The sequence below is a fragment of the Convolutriloba macropyga genome, chromosome 7 (genome assembly GCF_964194025.1).
Source record: "Convolutriloba macropyga chromosome 7, txConMacr16.3, whole genome shotgun sequence".
NCBI lineage: Eukaryota > Metazoa > Xenacoelomorpha > Acoela > Convolutidae > Convolutriloba > Convolutriloba macropyga.
Genome location: NC_134474.1, coordinates 7,433,473 through 7,452,433, shown reverse-complemented (window position 1 = coordinate 7,452,433; position 18,961 = coordinate 7,433,473). Strand labels below are relative to the sequence as shown.

General features: G+C 37.7%; 1 protein-coding gene and 1 non-coding gene across 2 annotated transcripts in view; one reads left to right on the top strand and one right to left on the bottom strand.

Moving 5' to 3' along the window:
- The window catches only part of LOC142342541 (phosphatidylinositol 3-kinase catalytic subunit type 3-like), a 156,984-nt gene that overhangs the window by 5,016 nt on the left and 133,007 nt on the right, over positions 1–18,961 (bottom strand). The window contains exons 17-20 of the mRNA XM_075393898.1: positions 10,374–10,535; positions 5,911–6,127; positions 2,617–2,630; positions 1,236–1,405 (exon numbers count right to left, since the gene is read on the bottom strand). Of these exons, the coding sequence (XP_075250013.1) occupies positions 1,236–1,405; positions 2,617–2,630; positions 5,911–6,127; positions 10,374–10,535 (563 nt within the window). The remainder of the gene's footprint in view (positions 1–1,235; positions 1,406–2,616; positions 2,631–5,910; positions 6,128–10,373; positions 10,536–18,961) is intronic.
- Trnan-guu (transfer RNA asparagine (anticodon GUU)) lies at positions 9,944–10,017 on the top strand. Its single transcript has one exon. It is a non-coding gene; the product is annotated as a tRNA-Asn (tRNA).

Here is an 18,961-nt window from a genome sequence, read left to right as displayed (position 1 = left end):
CCATATTGTTTTCCAGATATTGTTATTCTGTCTTTCTCTATTATTTTTTCAATGGTTCCTAGGAGTTTCGCATTCAGTCCCTCTTTGTTACACTTTTCAAGTACTTTTTTCGAAGACAATGATTTTAAATTGCTTTTAGTTCAATATTTAGAAAAAAATTCACGACATACATCAGAAGTCGGGGAAGAAACGTGCGATGAGGTTATAAAAACAATTCAGTAGATCGTAATGATGACAATGACACCGATGGTTGAATAAAGATAGTACTCAGATACTGATAACAAGAATACCCAATTTAATAACCCAAGTGCTATAGCTTGGAAAAACGAAAAATAAACGCGTCGTCACTTCATATATTTTTTTGTTCAGTATGTTTAGTACTCATAATTGCGTAAAAATATTTTCAATCCGGTTTCAGAGTTTACAGGTAGCCGACTTCTGACTTCTCTCCTTTAATGAACGGCAAAAGTAAGTTGGTGCCCCCATTTTCACGAAGTAGAAATTTAATTTTTGAGGCAGTATTACTCCAATTCAAAATCACATTTTGAAAACAATTTTTACACCATTGATCCCCTGAACTGGTCCTCCGGCCTACCTATGACATTGAGATAAAGTGAAACGTTTACCTGAAACCCTAATGTAACGTTGATGAACTTCATCCATGTTTCACAGCAAAAAGAAAACTATCACAAGATGTGATATGTTTTTAGTTTTGTTCAACTGACTAACTTTGCACTTGTGTTAAGCATTGGAGGAACAGAAGATGTGAATATAAATTGTAATCTTGCGATAGCTTTCTATTTACTGTGAAACTTGGATGAAATTCATCAACTTTACATTGGGATTTCTGGTAAGTTTGCGTTGCGTTATATCTGAATTTCATAGATAGGCCAGAGGACTAGTTTACGGGATAAATGATGCAAACATTGTTTTCGAAAATTGATTTTTAAGTTGGAGCAATATTGCTTCAAAAATTGAATTTTTACTTAATAAAACTAGGGAATGCTAACCTACTTTCGTCGTTCAGTATTTTTCTTTTTCTCCTACTTCTTTTTATGCAAAATGGGTAAACGATTTCCACGATTCGTGTTGATCGTGTTGATTCTTGCACCGCACCATCAGGCCGACCCTACACTTTTATCAGTATAGTTACATGTCATCAAATCGAGCTCACGGCACCTTTTTAGTGCTTCAAAAATATAAACTCTAAATTGATTTTAGAAAGTAAAGCATACCTTCTGAGTGCAGTGAAAGCGTCAAAACAGAAGGACTTGAACTTCTTGTACTGTTCTGACTCGACATTTCCTCCCACATAGTACCCCATGCCTTCCACCATATCCCTGTTCAGCTTCATCGGGGGCGAGAATGGCTTTGGGTCTTGGTCCAGGATGAAACTGAAGTCAATGTAATGTGGTATAGATGACCTAAAAAACGTGCAAAAAAAAGTTTGCGGTTTGTAAAATAGGGATATTAAGCGAAAGCTCGACTACACGAAATCATTTTTTTAATCATTGGGCGAAATTTTTCAGATTAAACTTTGAAGAAATTAGGTAAACACCAATTGAGTCATTTAAAGGTGGTGCTAAGATACCACCATTTGTCTTCGTAGGACTGAATGTTGGACAACCTTATAATGTCGTGCGAATTGCTCTCAAACGACCGGCGAGCGGTTTTCTTCGGTAGTAGAGCTAGCTGGGTCTTAGGAGTGCTAGCTTTAAAGAGACAATCAAGCGTTGGGGGCACTCTTTTCATCCAGCTCTTCGAGTATTAACACGGGAGAGAAGAGTGATAGAAAAGTTAGTCTATTTTCAAAGAAGATTTTCGACACCGTTTCATCGACAAGAAGATTTTCGACAACTTCATCCATGTTTCACAGCAAAAAGAAAACTATCACAAGATGTGATATGTTTTTAGTTTTGTTCAACTGACTAACTTTGCACTTGTGTTAAGCATTGGAGGAACAGAAGATGTGAATATGAATTGTAATCTTGCGATAGCTTTCTATTTACTGTGAAACTTGGATGAAATTCATCAACTTTACATTGGGATTTCTGGTAAGTTTGCGTTGCGTTATATCTGAATTTCATAGATAGGCCAGAGGACTAGTGTACGGGATAAATGATGCAAACATTGTTTTCGAAAATTGATTTTTAAGTTGGAGCAATATTGCTTCAAAAATTGAATTTTTACTTAATAAAACTAGGGAATGCTAACCTACTTTCGTCGTTCAGTATTTTTCTTTTTCTCCTACTTCTTTTTAACCAAAAAATGGGTAAACGATTTCCACGATTCGTGTTGATCGTGTTGATTCTTGCACCGCACCATCAGGCCGACCCTACACTTTTATCAGTATAGTTACATGTCATCAAATCGAGCTCACGGCACCTTTTTAGTGCTTCAAAAATATAAACTCTAAATTGATTTTAGAAAGTAAAGCATACCTTCTGAGTGCAGTGAAAGCGTCAAAACAGAAGGAGTTGAACTTCTTGTACTGTTCTGACTCGACATTTCCTCCCACATAGTACCCCATGCCTTCCACCATTTCCCTGTTCAGCTTCATCGGGGGCGAGAATGGCTTTGGGTCTTGGTCCAGGATGAAACTGAAGTCAATGTAATGTGGTATAGATGACCTAAAAAACGTGCAAAAAAAAGTTTGCGGTTTGTAAAATAGGGATATTAGGCGAAAGCTCGACTACACGAAATCATTTTTTTAATCATTGGGCGAAATTTTTCAGATTAAACTTTGAAGAAATTAGGTAAACACCAATTGAGTCATTTAAAGGTGGTGCTAAGATACCACCATTTGTCTTCGTAGGACTGAATGTTGGACAACCTTATAATGTCGTGCGAATTGCTCTCAAACGACCGGCGAGCGGTTTTCTTCGGTAGTAGAGCTAGCTGGGTCTTAGGAGTGCTAGCTTTAAAGAGACAATCAAGCGTTGGGGGCACTCTTTTCATCCAGCTCTTCGAGTATTAACACGGGAGAGAAGAGTGATAGAAAAGTTAGTCTATTTTCAATGAAGATTTTCGACACCGTTTCAGTTCGTTGTTGTATCCGTTGCCGCTCCGAAAAGTTATTTCATTGAACATAGCCGGCAGATTGCCGGAAAACAGCCGCCGTTGACTCGCTTGACGCACATTGGTATTGAGACAGAAAAAGAAAAATAAGCAATAGAAATTGACAGAATTTTTCTAAATTTCAAAGCGTTATTATTTGATGAGAAAATTCTGCATATCTGCATATATTCTGAGGCCATTAAGCATATAAATAAAACCAGCTAAAAAATACTTTAATGAACTTTGATAACCTACTGCACTGTGCTTTATAGTTTATCCTGTTTCTTTTGATTTTGCTCCTTTGACTTTGGCCGTATTCACCATATTGCGTAATTCAATGCGTGAAAGAATCTAAAATCCATTTAGTCGAAACAGTGAGTGAAGAGGGTCAGAAGTCAAGCGTGAAAATCGTGCCTTATGTAAAACGAAAAACGTGATGATCAAAAGGTTAAGCGAATAAAAAAATATAGCGGGACAAGTCCTGACGTACAAGACAAAAATGTTCATTGACTAAACAAAAACTAGACCTCGAACGGACTATGAGTGATTTGAGAAAACCATTATCAAAAATATCATATCAAAAAATTTAAAAAATGAAAATCAATGTCAAAATGCCGCAAGTGAACAAAAGGACACTAGCGAAAAAGAGAAATTTGATTCAAACAAAAAATTAGGCATAGAATGAACTATGAATCGATTAGTAAAACCACTTAGGAAAAAATCCGATCTAATAAATTGAAAAAAAGCGGTAAAAAATCAAAGTGAAATTGCCGCATGCGAACAAAAAACCACTAGCGAGAAAGCGAAGTTTTGTTCAAACACCGTTTTCTCACTCTACTTTGAAATTAGAGTGAAACAATTCACACCGCAAAACCACTCGCTTTTTCGCTCTACTTCCTGTTTCGGCGCGTAACCAAACTCATTACTCCAATTTGATTTCAAAAAACCAAGAAAATGTGTGAACAGATCTTAAAAATAGACAGCGCCCCAATACAATTCAAATTCTTTGAATTGTAAGAAAAAGAGCGCCTAAATAATAGCCGTTGAGAGGCTGACGGTGGCTAATAATAAGTCATGCAACTGTTTTATCGCAACTAGAGCTGATTTATAAATATTAAGACACGCTTGATATCACCATTGCGAAGCTGTCAAAATTCGAGGGGAAGCCGTTGGAGAACTTTAATCGGGCCATGTAAACCGCATGGTAATGTTAGTAATCACTTCTCTGCAATTACAACAGTTTCATATTTAACGGTGAACTGCATCTGATTAGAATATCTTTTCCCTCCACTCTTCATATAGTAAGTGGCAATAAAAGATAGTCTAATGCCGAAGCAGAGTTTCGCCACTGTTTCAGATTTTTGTAATATTAATCGCGCGCTAACAAGCTAATTCATAGGTACATTATGCAACTGTTGTTATGTCAACGAGCGTTGATTCAAACACAGTACAAAACACAAAAAAGTTAGGTTTCCATATTACGTGAAAATGTCCGAGAAGGCAAATAAATCTTGCATATTGAAGAATCGAGTGAGCAAAACGTGTCCCACTTTTCACTATTCACATTCCATTTGACAAAGATGGAATTTGTTTAGGTGAAATGTGGAAATTAGTTACTTATTTCGTGGAATGAGCTTACATTTGTTACCAGAATGAGCTTACATTTGTTACCAGAGCATTTAGACTAAAACTTTATTACCCGATTATTAGTCAATAACTGAGACCAAAATCAAAGAATCGTTTGTTATTGTGAACATTGCTATTGGTAGATGTAAAACTTGTTATTGTCTTCATAACTCACTAATAATAGTGCCGAGAGGGAAATTTCAAAAATTAATCACCAATTAGGCTTTCTTTCATTTCGATATTGAGATACTCTAACCGTGGGAAAGGGTGACGTGGAAATGAGTTACGTATAGTGTGGAAACTAGGGACCTATGGCGTGGGAATGAGTGACAAAAGATTTTCCCAAGTTTTCACGCTAGCCCCAAAAACACGCTTTGTGAAAAATGAGAGCACGTATATCCAATTTTCAAGCAAAATTGAACAAAATTAACCTAGTGTCAAAACACGTTTACAACTCTACACTTAAAACATGGGTCGTGAAAAAGTCCGCCAAATGGAGTATGTATACTTGATTTTCGGTCACGTAATGTGCGTAAGAGCAAACTAATATAAAAAATTTTAATAATCAAACATGAGAACAATTCTAAAAAATATCCGGAAACTGAGTAAGCGCAAGTGAAATAATGGCCTAATGACACTTTGCAGGCTATAATTCAAAAATGGTGTTTTCAAACAAGGTCATACGCAGTGATCTGTTGTCGAATTCAGTGAAATTTCAAATTCTTGCGAAGTTCCTACAGAGAATACAAACTGCAGAAATGCAGAGAAAACTTTTTCCGACTATATTATTTTGAAAAATTTAATCAACTGGCAATACTTTGATTATTTTGCGAGATTTTGAATCGACTAGAAAAATTCCTGCAAAATTCTAGACTCAAAATATTGAATCTGAGGCAGTTAACCAAAACACATGTCGGGCGAATTGCTCTCAAAGTACTGGCGCACTGTTGTCAAACTCTACAGACGCGAAGTTATGTCCCTTCAACAGTTTCTGTGAATCACATATTTAGAGACTAATAGGTCGTTAGGCTCTAAGAGATTGGCTCAGCGAATTAATGCCCCCAGGCTTTACCTGTTCATCCCTTTTTTGAGGGCAAAAAGTCAAATGGCCAGACGAATAAAACTATCAGACGGAAAGTCGGTAGTACCAAAAATTGCATAAAAAAGACCAACAGGACTAATAAAACTGCTACAAACTTCGTTTGAGAGCAATTAATAATAACTTACCATTTTTGGTAAGGAGAAGGTTCTCCAAGTGTCTGTCGCCCACTCCCAACAAATAAGTGATCACACAGTACCCTGCACAGCTGCGTACGTAAGTGTCCATCACCTCGGGGTCTATCCCATCGATCCCACACCCACTCCCACTCCCACTGTTCCCACTTGACAACCCAGTGCCACTGCTGCTGTCCGGAGAGGCAGGCGCTATCTCTTTCAGCCAGTTCTAAACGATAAACATTTTATTCAGATTAATAATATTTCCTGGGGTTATAAGTGAATAATAAACAAATAACAATTTTTAGATCCATTTATAACAACCTTTTGTAATGGAGCATGAATTCCATATTTTTTCCGTTAGAAATGATGGGATCTACCCCCCCCCCCCCCCCGCTAAGTGTGCATATACACTTTACCCCCAAAGCGAACGGGCTAATTTTTACATAGTAACGTGCTATATAACAAAATTTTTAAGGGGGCATAAAAAACACTGGGGGCAGAAACAGAGCAAAATAACTCTTTTTCATAAAAAGAATAAAATTTAAGCGCCGAGCGAGGTACATAGTCTGGAGGGCTCAAATTGGCAACGCGACCCTACCTCACGTACCACAAGACCCTGGTCTTTCCCATTATAGCCCCCCCCCCAGCATAGTGGTCAGATAACATATAACCATAATGAGGTAGGGCGAGGGGGCTATAATGGCAAAGACCCCAAGACCCAACACTAAATCAGCAAAAAAAATTGCTTCCGAATGCTCTTTACCCTCAAGTTTCAGGTCCATTCTGCCTCCTCCCCCCTTCAGTATTTTTCATGACCCCATTACCCATTAAAAATAATGTGTTGTTGTATAGCTGTGCGCAAAAAATGGGTGTTTGGATATTTTAGCACACGGAGTATTTTGGGGTCTTTCCCATTGTAGCCCCCATGAAATTATAGCCCCCCCCCCCCCATTTTGGTATATTTACCATGATTGGGGGGTTATAGGTTATCTGACCACTTAGCTGGGGGGGGGGGGGGGGCTATAATGGGAAAGACCCGTATTTTGGCATTCAGTATTCTGTCATGACATCTTCAAGGAATATTACAAGAGGTTATTACTTGTCACTTAAGAGACTGATTGAGCTAAGAGTTATAAGTTGCCTTTTGATGACAATATTTCAAACCGTTCAGACAAAAACAGTTATATTTTATCGAATCAAAAGCAATCAAACCACAAAAATTTACATGCATTCAAAGGAATCTATGGTTACCAACCAAGATAACTTAAAGAAACATTGCTGGCAAAATGTCGGAAAAAGCCTCCTTTTAGCCCACTGGTCGGTAATACCATTAATACTGTGGACGTCATTTTTATTGAAAATGTCGCGATTGAAATTAGGCGGTCGTCATTTTCTTTTTCTGGCAGAAAAAAAGAGAAAACGCTTAATTTTTTCTAAATGTGCAAATGTTCCAGTTTGGTCCGCAGTTTCAAAAAATTTATCAATAAGTTGAACTCGGCTTCAAATAGGGAAGACAATAAACTTAATGCTACTACCAGTTACCAGTATACTCTAAAGAACTTTGATAATTTAATGCACAAGGCTTTTAAACATTAAGTCTTATTGCTCGGACTCTATTGTGTTATCTTTCCCTTTCGATTTCGCAAGTTGATCTTGATTGCAAACGCAAGAAATTGAACGGAATCGCGTACTATTAGTTCAGTCGAGTAATTGAACGCCCGAATAAAAGCTTATTTGAAGTGAGCCTGACGCCACAGAGCATTAAAAAATCTTGACGAGGAGAAGGCAATAACCATGGGATGGAAAATATTGGCATCCCTCGGCGGCTCCCCTCAGATATCACTAGCGCAGCTATTCAAAGATTCAAAAATTGAGAGCAAGAAGCAGACAAATAGTGACCAAAAGACAATGAGAAAGAAAAAAGAGTGAGATTTAAATGAAGAAAAGGAAAGAAATAAACTAAGAGACAGAGAAGAAAGAGGAAAATATGAAAAAATGAAGTGAAACAGAGAGAGAGAATTACGCACCAAATGTCGCTAAAAATTGGTGGAAAGCAATTCCATACGTTCATAAAACTTCTAAACTTTAGCTCAATACGAGGCCTCTAAAACATGCTGTTCGCTGAAACAGGGTGCTCGATACGACTAACATGGGACCCTGTTTAGGCGTCTCCAAATTAATATATGCTAGCAGGTCCGCAAAAGCTTTGCAAGCAACGTCTTTTAAAAGAATAAAATGACCCAAATCTTCACTTGCAGTCTATATATCGAACACTTAAAGGCTTAGATACCAATCATGAATTCGCTTTCAGACAACGCAACTCTTTTTGACAAAACAAAGAAACACATAACATAAACAAAGAAACACTTAACATAGTGACGGCAGAAAAATGGTTAAATAAGAGAATGTAGAAAAAAAACAACCAGAACACGATCGGGAAGTAATTAAACAGAAACAAAAAATCCAAGCACGAAAAAGGAAAGAGTTAATTTAAAAAATGACAAAGAAAAGTGACAGAAATTACTAGTGAAATAAAGAAAGGGAAAAGAAAGAAACAGTAGGAGAAAGCAAGAGTGAAAAAGTTAAAAACAAATAAAAGAAATAAACATATTTCAAAAATATTTTCAAGACCAATTTTTGTCTCTGAAATCAGTCCATTATTATATCTGCAAGGCCTGAAAAAAAATCATTGGCCCTTGCAGATCGATTAACTCCGAAAATGACAGAAAAATCCAGAAAAATTTAAAGCATTGCAAATTTTAAGGAAATAGTGCCAAAATTGTGAGATTAATATCTTCATAACCATTTCTTTGTCTCTAGAGGCTGCCCAGTAACCCAATTCCAAGCCTTAAAAAACTCATTGGCTCATAAAGATCGATAGACAATAATTATAAGAAAAAGTTTCGAATTTCAAAAAAAAAGAAATTTATTCTACTAAAATGTTAAAAACCAATCGATTACCCTTAGAAACCATGCAAAAACTTACTATCAAACCCTGGAGAAGGTTACCTTGCTACTCAGCAAGAAAAACTGAATAAAAGTGAAATGTTGTCATAAAAATTGAAAAAAAAGCAAATAAAAAAATTCTAAAAATCGAAAAGTTTAATTGTTGCAAACAATGCCATTGACACTAACAACCATGTAGTAACTTTTTATAAGACCATGGAGTACGTTTTCTGTGCCTTGAGTCTGGACAAAAATCAAAAATTCGAGATTTCAAAAAGTTGAAAATCATTTAATTGTAACTAGAAACTATGCAGTGCCCCATTATCAAAACCTAAAGGAGATTCCCTGGCCCCTGAGGCTAGAAAAACGCAAAAATTGACAAAAAAAATCAAAAACTTGCAAAAATTAGTATCATTTTGCGTGTCTGTGTTTGTAGTACCCAAACATATAGCTTGTAAAACGGTTATAAGAAGTAACCATGTCTCGCAAAAGACCTTCATCAACTTTTAAAAACTTCAACCTCAGACTAATCCAACAAAAAACTCGAAAAATCATAAAACAAAATGAAAAACTGCACCCCTTTTGAGCCCTAAAATGACCTTTTAATCTTAAATTAAGGCCATACCAGCAGCTGCACCACTCTAAGCACTTGAAGGACTATTAAAGCCCACTTTGGGCCTCTAATTAAACTTAAAGCCCGCTGGGCTTTACCTGTTTATCCCGTTTTGAAAGATCAAAGTCATTGAAAAATCTGTGAGAACATTTTTTTAAACAGCGCACCAATACAATCCAAATTCTTTGGATTGTAAAAAAAACCACGATGTCCCCGCTATTACTTCGCGGCTATTAATAACATTGCATATCTTGAAATACAATAAAACTGAAAAACTGAAACTGCAAAATTCATATGCGTCAAATTCAACAAACCAAACTAGCTCTGAAACAACCCGACATGCTTGAAAGCTAATAAGCTAACGATTAAAACTAACGTTGAGAAAAAAGAGGCCGATGCAGAGCAATAATGTTCTCATTGAAAGCAGCTGCTTGATGATCTGTATTGTTCAGAATTTTGGCCAACTTCAGGCATTGCCTTTCAGCTCTTGTGGCGCAATCGGCTAGCGCGTTCGGCTGTTAACCGAAAGGTTGGTGGTTCGAGCCCACCCAGGAGCGAACCTTTTGCATCACGATAATAACCAATTATCACCCAAGACTAAATATACTCAACACAGACTTTCATAATTGATACACTTTTTTAATCGACAGTTGATTGGTAATGTGCGATCTTTTTTGTTTTTGTGGTCTTTCAATTTGTACAATTTTTGGAGGGGGTGGAGGGGGACAATGAAATGGGGATCTTTTCCGTTTCGTTTGTGAAAAATCACCCCCCCCCCCCCCAGCTTATTGGGCGCATATTATTTGAACCCCCAGACGCACGTGCTATCTTTTTACATAATGATTTACTAATAACTGGGGTCTGTAACTTGGGGGGGGGGGGGAGACAGAATAGATCCAAATGGACAACGCACTCTTATGCTTCGCTTGTTGTTCTTGAGCACATCCTGGACTGACTCGGATGGCACCATCTCAATGAAGCCACACTTTGTGTATCTGTTGCTGCTGTCTAACATGTTGGTCGCCATGACTCTGTACGGCTTCAGCTTCAGATCCAAATGTTCTCTCTTCAGAATCTAAAAACACCACACAGCTCTCCTCGCCCTTTTGCAACATTCACCGCTGAAGATTGTGGGAAAAGTAGCAATTTTGGGTTGGCGTATTATATCATCTTTTCCGTTTGTTCCCCACCCCCAGAACTTTATGCGCCCAAGTTACAAAGCACGTGCGATTACATAGCAAATCATCATCTAAAATATACTGCGTTCCCTTGGGGGTGCAAATATTATTGGGGCGGGTGCGCTAACGGAAAATATCCCCGCTTTTTGTCTTCAATCACTTTTTGGTTGATCCAACAAATACAAAAGAGTTGAGTAAATTTTGTACGCCGAAACAACAGAATAGATCCATCATCTAATTCACAAATTAGATACACAAATACACAAACTTTAGTAGCAGGAGGTAGTTTCGATCTACCGACCTCTGGGTTATGGGCCCAGCACGCTTCCGCTGCGCCATCCTGCTCGACAGTTTAATGCTTTGAGTCAAATGAATGCAATCCCGTGTTTGGCCAAAAATCTTAGTTCAATTGTGACGAAAAGTTCAAGTTAGATAATAGCCAAAACAGGTTCAAACCATTTATCCAGTTTAGATAGCACAAATAGAAACGCGACGATAAAAACACAGAATTTCGCACTATGAAAATTGCACGCTGGATGGCGCAGCGGAAGCTAGTAGTGGATAAAAGGGGGACTCTGTGGACACATAACTTTCCTCAAAATAAGGACATCCATCGTAATAAGACCACAACTTCGATTTATCTGATATGTCATATGTAGGCAATGAATGAGATCTAGAGATGGTTATAAATCAGCTGCTGCTCGGGGTTCTTTTTTATTTTGCATATTTTGAAATAGTCGTGACATACGCGTGAGCAAAAGGGGGCGCGACAAAGAGAAGGAAAACCAGTTTCTAAATTTTAATGTTATTCCGAGTAGTTCTTTTGAAATGACCGGGGCTGTAAACTTTTAGTACTATCAAAGATGTCTTTGCTCTTTTCAACAATAGCCACCCCTTTGGTACCTAGTAGAGAATCACCCCCCTTCTTTGCTATACTTTACCACAATATTACTTGGCGTAATTTAGATAGCCGAATATCAGTTTAAGCGCAATTACGGACCGCTGGTCACGGCCATGCCTATCATGCACGGTGGGATGAAATCTGGAAAAGGCCGGTCAGTTATCGCGGCGACACGCGCCCACCGACCCGCCAGTCAGAATTTTTTTCGCTTTCTGTTCCAATTCTGCTAATCAAAATAGCATGGTGTATCTTCTATATATTAATTCAACGTCTACATAGAGCCACTGAACACAACCTTTAAGCACCTATCTTAACATGTTCTAACGGCCCTTATATATGGTTTTCTGAGAAAACGACTGACAACAGTCGGGTTTTAATCTGAGACTGGGGGTTGAGGAAAGGATGCGCAATGGGTTGAGGAGAGGATGCGCAATGGGTTGAGCCAAGGAGCAGGTTAGGCGCTTAGTTTTTTGGATTTTTGCACATTCACGTCGAGGCGTTTCTCCTTACTCCAATTCCCTCCTTTTGCACACTTTTCAGCGCCGCATGTCTTTCCTCCTGTCACTATTTTCTATTTCTTAACTGCTATCGAACAAAGTTTGAAGCAATTTTTACTACAATGATCTTGACTTTTACGTACACAGATTTTACGTACAAAATTTTTACTTGATTGTTTTTGCTCTTCTGTTCCTTAACATTCTTTTGGTCTTAGAGCTCCTGCTTTACTGTTTTTAGCGACTGCAAACATGAGAGAATGCAATTTTCAACAGCTCTCGAACAAATTTTGCTTGACCATTTTGTAGGATCAAAACATTTTTTTGATTTCACTTCTCGAGTTTTTTTCATGCCTGACTTCTTAATTTTTGCATTGAAAAATTGAATATGTTGCGCAAGAACCTCTTCCTCTGAATTAGTTTACACCGCCTGATTTCCTCTGCGCTTATAACATCGGTTCACACTGTCATCTTATTTTTTTCTTGCTCGAGAGCAGTATGCAATTTCTTTTCGATGAATGCAATTTCTTCTAGATGAATTGAAAAAGCACTTTTTTATTGCTCTGGAACGAGTCTTTTCCGTGCAAAATTTTTGTTTGACCTTTTTTTTCCAGCTCATCAAAACATTCTTTCGATTTAACTTCTCGAGTTTTTTATGCTTGACTTCATGGTTTTTGCATTGTTAAATTGAATCTTGTGCGAAATATTTTTTCTTCTGGATTATATTACCGCACCTGATTTCATTTGGGCCTTTTAGAGTTAAATGGCTGAGGTTTTGTATCTTCAAAGTTCGTCTTTGTTTTTGGACCATTTGAACACCCGCCAAGAAATCAAAGAGCAGTTTCGTACTGACTATGCAAGTTAAGTTCGGTGGGTATATGTATGTGACGTCGTTTGCTACTCATTTTACTCAAAATGTGTTTAGCAGGCGGTAGTTTCTATCTATCAACCTCTGGATAATGGGTCCAGCACGCTTCCGCTGCGCCATCCTGCTCGAATGTTTTGGCGCAGTCTTATGTTTTTAGTAAAAAGAATGCCATTCCGTGCTTGGCAAAGAGCTGAGTCCAAATCTGACGCAATGTCCAAGTCAGTTACTAACAAAAACACATTTGAACCATTTATTCATTTCAGATAATACAAAACAAAACGAGACGGTGAACCTCAGCAAAATTTGCAAATTTAACCTTGCGTAGCAGGATGCCGCAGCGGAATCGTGCTGTGCCCTTAACACAGCGGTATGTAGATCGAAACTATCTCATGGTACTTCATTTTCAGGGTTATTTACTGCCTGGTTTGGTTTCGCAGGCAAACAGTTTACAATCATCAAACTTTAAAGGAGTGTTAAAACAGTTAGTACTAAACTACCTCTAGCAAGATTCAAATTGGAAAAAAAGTGGTCAAAATCTATCGCAAAAATATGATAATCCAGCTTAATCTAAATTGTTGCTCAAGAGAGGATGTCTTGACTTTTTTGCTCACTGATGAAAAGACTATACAACAGAAATCACAGGCCCGTACAAGCAATTTGAATAGAGCCGCTTAAAATTCACGGAAACACGAGTTACAAAAAAAACAAGAAATTCAACTCATTTGCTGTACTCACTAAAAAATTTGCTAAAAAAGTTGTTAGCAGGAGGTAGTTTCGATCTACCGACCTCTGGGTTATGGGCCCCGCACGGTTCCGCTGCGCCATCCTGCTCCACAGTTTAATAGCAGTCTAATATTTTTATAAAAAGAAAGCAATTCCGAGCTTGGAGAAGAGCTAATTCCAATACAGACGCAATGTCCAAATCAGATTCTAACAAAAACACCTTGGAACTATTTATCCAGGCTAGATAATAAAAAACAGAACAAGACAATGAAACACACGAAGTTTTGCAAATTTCACTGCGTGGCATGATGCCGCAGCGGAAGCGAGCTGGGCTCATAACACAGGTCGGAAGATCAAAAATATATCCTGCTACTTCCATTCCAGGGTTATTTATTGCTTGGTTTGATTTCGCAAACACACACGTTACATTCATGAAACTTATATCTTTAAAGGGGTGTTATGACAGTTAATCTTAAACTACTTCTAGCAAGATTCAAAATGGAAAAAAAGTGGTCAAAATCTATCGCAAAAATATGATAATCCAGCTTAATCTAATTAGTTGCTCAAGAGAGGATGTCTTGACTTTTTTGCTCACTTATGAAGCACTATACAACAGAAATCACAGGCCCGTACAAGCAATCTGAATAGAGCTGCTTACAATTCACGGAAACACGAGTTACAAAAAAAACAAGAAATTCAACTCATTTGCTGAACTCAATAAAAACTTTGCTAAAAAAGTTGTTAGCAGGAGGTAGTTTCGATCCACCGACCTCTGGGTTATGGGCCCAGCACGCTTCCGCTTCGCCATCCTGCTCCACAGTTTAATAGCAGTCTAATATTTTTATAAAAAAGAAAGCAATTCCGAGCTTGGAGAAGAGCTAATTCCAATACAGACGCAATGTCCAAATCAGATTCTAACAAAAACACCTTGGAACTATTTATCCAGGCTAGATAATAAAAAACAGAACAAGACAATGAAACACACGAAGTTTTGCAAATTTCACTGCGTAGCATGATGCCGCAGCGGAAGCGAGCTGGGCTCATAACACAGGTCGGAAGATCAAAAATATATCCTGCTACTTCCATTCCAGGGTTATTTATTGCTTGGTTTGATTTCGCAAACACACACGTTACATTCATGAAACTTATATCTTTAAAGGAGTGTTATGACAGTTAACCTTAAACTACTTCTAGCAAGATTCAAAATGGAAAAAAAGTGGTCAAAATCTATCGCAAAAATATGATAATACAGCTTAATCTAATTAGTTGCTCAAGAGAGGATGTCTTGACTTTTTTGCTCACTTATGAAGCACTATACAACAAAAATCACAGGCCCGTACAAGCAATCTGAATAGAGCTGCTTACAATTCACGGAAACTCGAGTTACAAAAAAACAAGAAATTCAACTCATTTGCTGAACTCACTAAAAACTTTGCTAAAAAAGTTGTTAGCAGGAGGTAGTTTCCATCTACCGACCTCTGGGTTATGGGCCCAGCACGCTTCCGCTGCGCCATCCTGCTCCACAGTTTCATAGCCGTCTAATATTTTTATAAAAAGAAAGCAATTCCGAGCTTGGAGAAGAGCTAATTCCAATACAGACGCAATGTCCAAATCAGATACTAAGAACAACACCTTGGAACTATTTATATCCAGGCTAGATAATAAAAACAGTACGAGACAATGAAACACACAAAGTTTTGCAAATTTTACTTTGCGTAGCATGATGCCGCAGCGGAAGCGAACTGGGCTCATAACACAAGAGGTCGGTAGATCAAAACTACATCCTGCTACTTCCATTCCAGGGTTATTTACTGCTTGGTTTGATTTCGCAAACAAGCACTTTACATTCATGAAACATATCTTTAAAGAATTCTCATAAAATTTAATATTAAACTACCTTTAGCAAGATTCAAAATGGAAAAAAAAAGTGGTCAAAATCTATCGCAAAAATATGATAATCCAACTTAATCTAATTAGTTGCACAAGAGAGGATGTCTTGACTTTTTGCTCACTTATGAAGCACTATACAACAGAAATCACTCACAGGCCCGTACAAGCAATCTGAATAGAGCTGCTTACAATTCACGGAAACACGAGTTACAAAAAAAACAAGAGTTTCAACTCATTTGCTGTGCTCACTAAAAACTTTGATAAAAAAGATGTTAGCAGGAGGTAGTTTCGATCTACCGACCTCTGGGTTATGGGCCCAGCACGCTTCCACTGCGCCATCCTGCTCCACAGTTTAATAGCAGTCTAATATTTTTATAAAAAGAAAGCAATTCCGAGCTTGGCGAAGAGCTAATTCCAATACAGACGCAATGTCCAAATCAGATACTAAAAACAACACCTTGGAACTATTTATATCCAGGCTAGATAATAAAAACAGTACGAGACAATGAAACACACAAAGTTTTGCAAATTTTAATTTGCGTAGCATGATGCCGCAGCGGAAGCGAACTGGGCTCATAACACAAGAGGTCGGTAGATCAAAACTACATCCTGCTACTTCCATTCCAGGGTTATTTACTGCTTGGTTTGATTTCGCAAACAAACACTTTACATTCATGAAACATATCTTTAAAGGATTTTCATAAAATTTAATATTAAACTACCTTTAGCAAGATTCAAAATGGAAAAAAAAGTGGTCAAAATCTATCGCAAAAATATGATAATCCAACTTAATCTAATTAGTTGCACAAGAGAGGATGTCTTGACTTTTTTGCTCACTTATGAAGCACTATACAACAGAAATCACTCACAGGGCCGTACAAGCAATCTGAATAGAGCTGCTTACAATTCACGGAAACACGAGTTACAAAAAAAAACAAGAAATTCAACTCATTTGCTGTACTCACTAAAAACTTTGCTAAAAAAGTTGTTAGCAGGAGGTAGTTTCGATCTACCGACCTCTGGGTTATGGCCCCAGCACGCTTCCGCTGCGCCATCCTGCTCCACAGTTTAATAGCAGTCTAATATTTTTATAAAGAAAGCAATTCCGAGCTTGGAGAAGAGCTAATTCCAATACAGACGCAATGTCCAAATCAGATACTAAGAACAACACCTTGGAACTATTTATCCAGGCTAGATAATAAAAACAGAACGAGACAATGAAACACACAAAGTTTTGCAAATTTTACTTTGCGTAGCATGATGCCGCAGCGGAAGCGAGCTGGGCTCATAACACAGAGGTCGGTAGATCAAAACTACATCCTGCTACTTCCATTCCAGGGTTATTTACTGCTTGGTCTGATTTCGCAAACAAACACTTTACATTCATGAAACATATCTTTAAAGGATTCTCATAAAATTTAATATTAAACTACCTCTAGCAAGATTGAAAATGGAAAAAAAGTGGTCAAAATCTATCGCAAAAATATGATAATCCAACTTAATCTAATTAGTTGCACAAGAGAGGATAACTTGACTTTTTTGCTCACTTAAGAAAACATTATACAACAGCAATCACAAGCCCGTACAAGCAATCTGAATAGAGCTGCTTAAAATTCACGGAAACACGAGTTACAAAAAAAAACGAGAGTTTCAACTCATTTGCTGTGCTCACTAAAAAATTTGATAAAAAAGATGTTAGCAGGAGGTAGTTTCGATCTACCGACCTCTGGGTTATGGGCCCAGCACGCTTCCACTGCGCCATCCTGCTCCACAGTTTAATAGCAGTCTAATATTTTTATAAAAAGAAAGCAATTCCGAGCTTGGAGAAGAGCTAATTCCAATACAGACGCAATGTCCAAATCAGATACTATGAACAACACCTTGGAACTATTTATCCAGGCTAGATAAAAAAACAGAACGAGACAATGAAACACACAAAGTTTTGCAAATTTTACTTTGCGTAGCATGATGCCGCAGCGGAAGCGAGCTGGGCTGATAACACAGAGGTCGGTAGATCAAAACTACATCCTGCTACATCCATTCCAGGGTTATTTACTGCTTGGTTTGATTTCGCAAACAAACACTTTACATTCATGAAACATATCTTTAAAGGATTCTCATAAAATTTATTATTAAACTACCTCTAGCAAGATTCAAAATGGAAAAAAAGTGGTCAAAATCTATCGCAAAAATATGATAATCCAACTTAATCTAATTAGTTGCACAAGAGAGGATAACTTGACTTTTTTGCTCACTTAAGAAAACATTATACAACAGCAATCACAAGCCCGTACAAGCAATCTGAATAGAGCTGCTTAAAATTCACGGAAACACGAGTTACAAAAAAAACAAGAGCTTCAACTTATTTGCTGTGCTCACTAAAAACTTTGCTAAAAAAGTTGTTAGCAGGAGGTAGTTTCGATCCACCGACCTCTGGGTTATGGTCCCAGCACGCTTCCGCTTCGCCATCCTGCTCCACAGTTTAATAGCAGTCTAATATTTTTATAAAAAGAAAGCAATTCCGAGCTTGGCGAAGAGCTAATTCCAATACAGACGCAATGTCCAAATCAGATACTAACAAAAACACCTTGGAACTATTTATCCAGGCTAGATAATAAAAAAAACAGAACAAGAAAATGAAACACACGAGGTTTTGCAAATTTCACTGCGTAGCATGATGCCGCAGCGGAAGCGAGCTGGGCTCATAACACAGGTCGGAAGATCAAAAATATATCCTGCTACTTCCATTCCAGGGTTATTTATTGCTTGGTTTGATTTCGCAAACACACAAGTTACATTCATGAAACTTATATCTTTAAAGGAGTGTTATAACAGTAAATCTTAAACTACTTCTAGCAAGATTCAAAATGGAAAAAAGTGGTCAAAACCTATCGCAAAAATATGATAATCCAACTTAATCTAATTAGTTGCACAAGAGGGGATGTCTTGACTTTTTTGCTCACTTAAAAAAACATTAAACAACAGAAATCACAAGCCCGTACAAGCAATCTGAATAGAGCTGCTTAAAATTCACGGAAACACGAGTTACAAAAAAAACAAGAGTTTCAACTCATTTGCTGTGCTCACTAAAAACTTTGATAAAAAGTTGTTAGCAGGAGGTAGTTTCGATCCACCGACCTCTGGGTTATGGTCCCAGCACGCTTCCGCTTCGCCATCCTGCTCCACAGTTTAATAGCAGTCTAATATTTTTATAAAAAGAAAGCAATTCCGAGCTTGGCGAAGAGCTAATTCCAATACAGACGCAATGTCCAAATCAGATACTAACAAAAACACCTTGGAACTATTTATCCAGGCTAGATAATAAAAAAAACAGAACAAGAAAATGAAACACACGAGGTTTTGCAAATTTCACTGCGTAGCATGATGCCGCAGCGGAAGCGAGCTGGGCTCATAAAACAGGTCGGTAGATCAAAAATAAATCCTGTT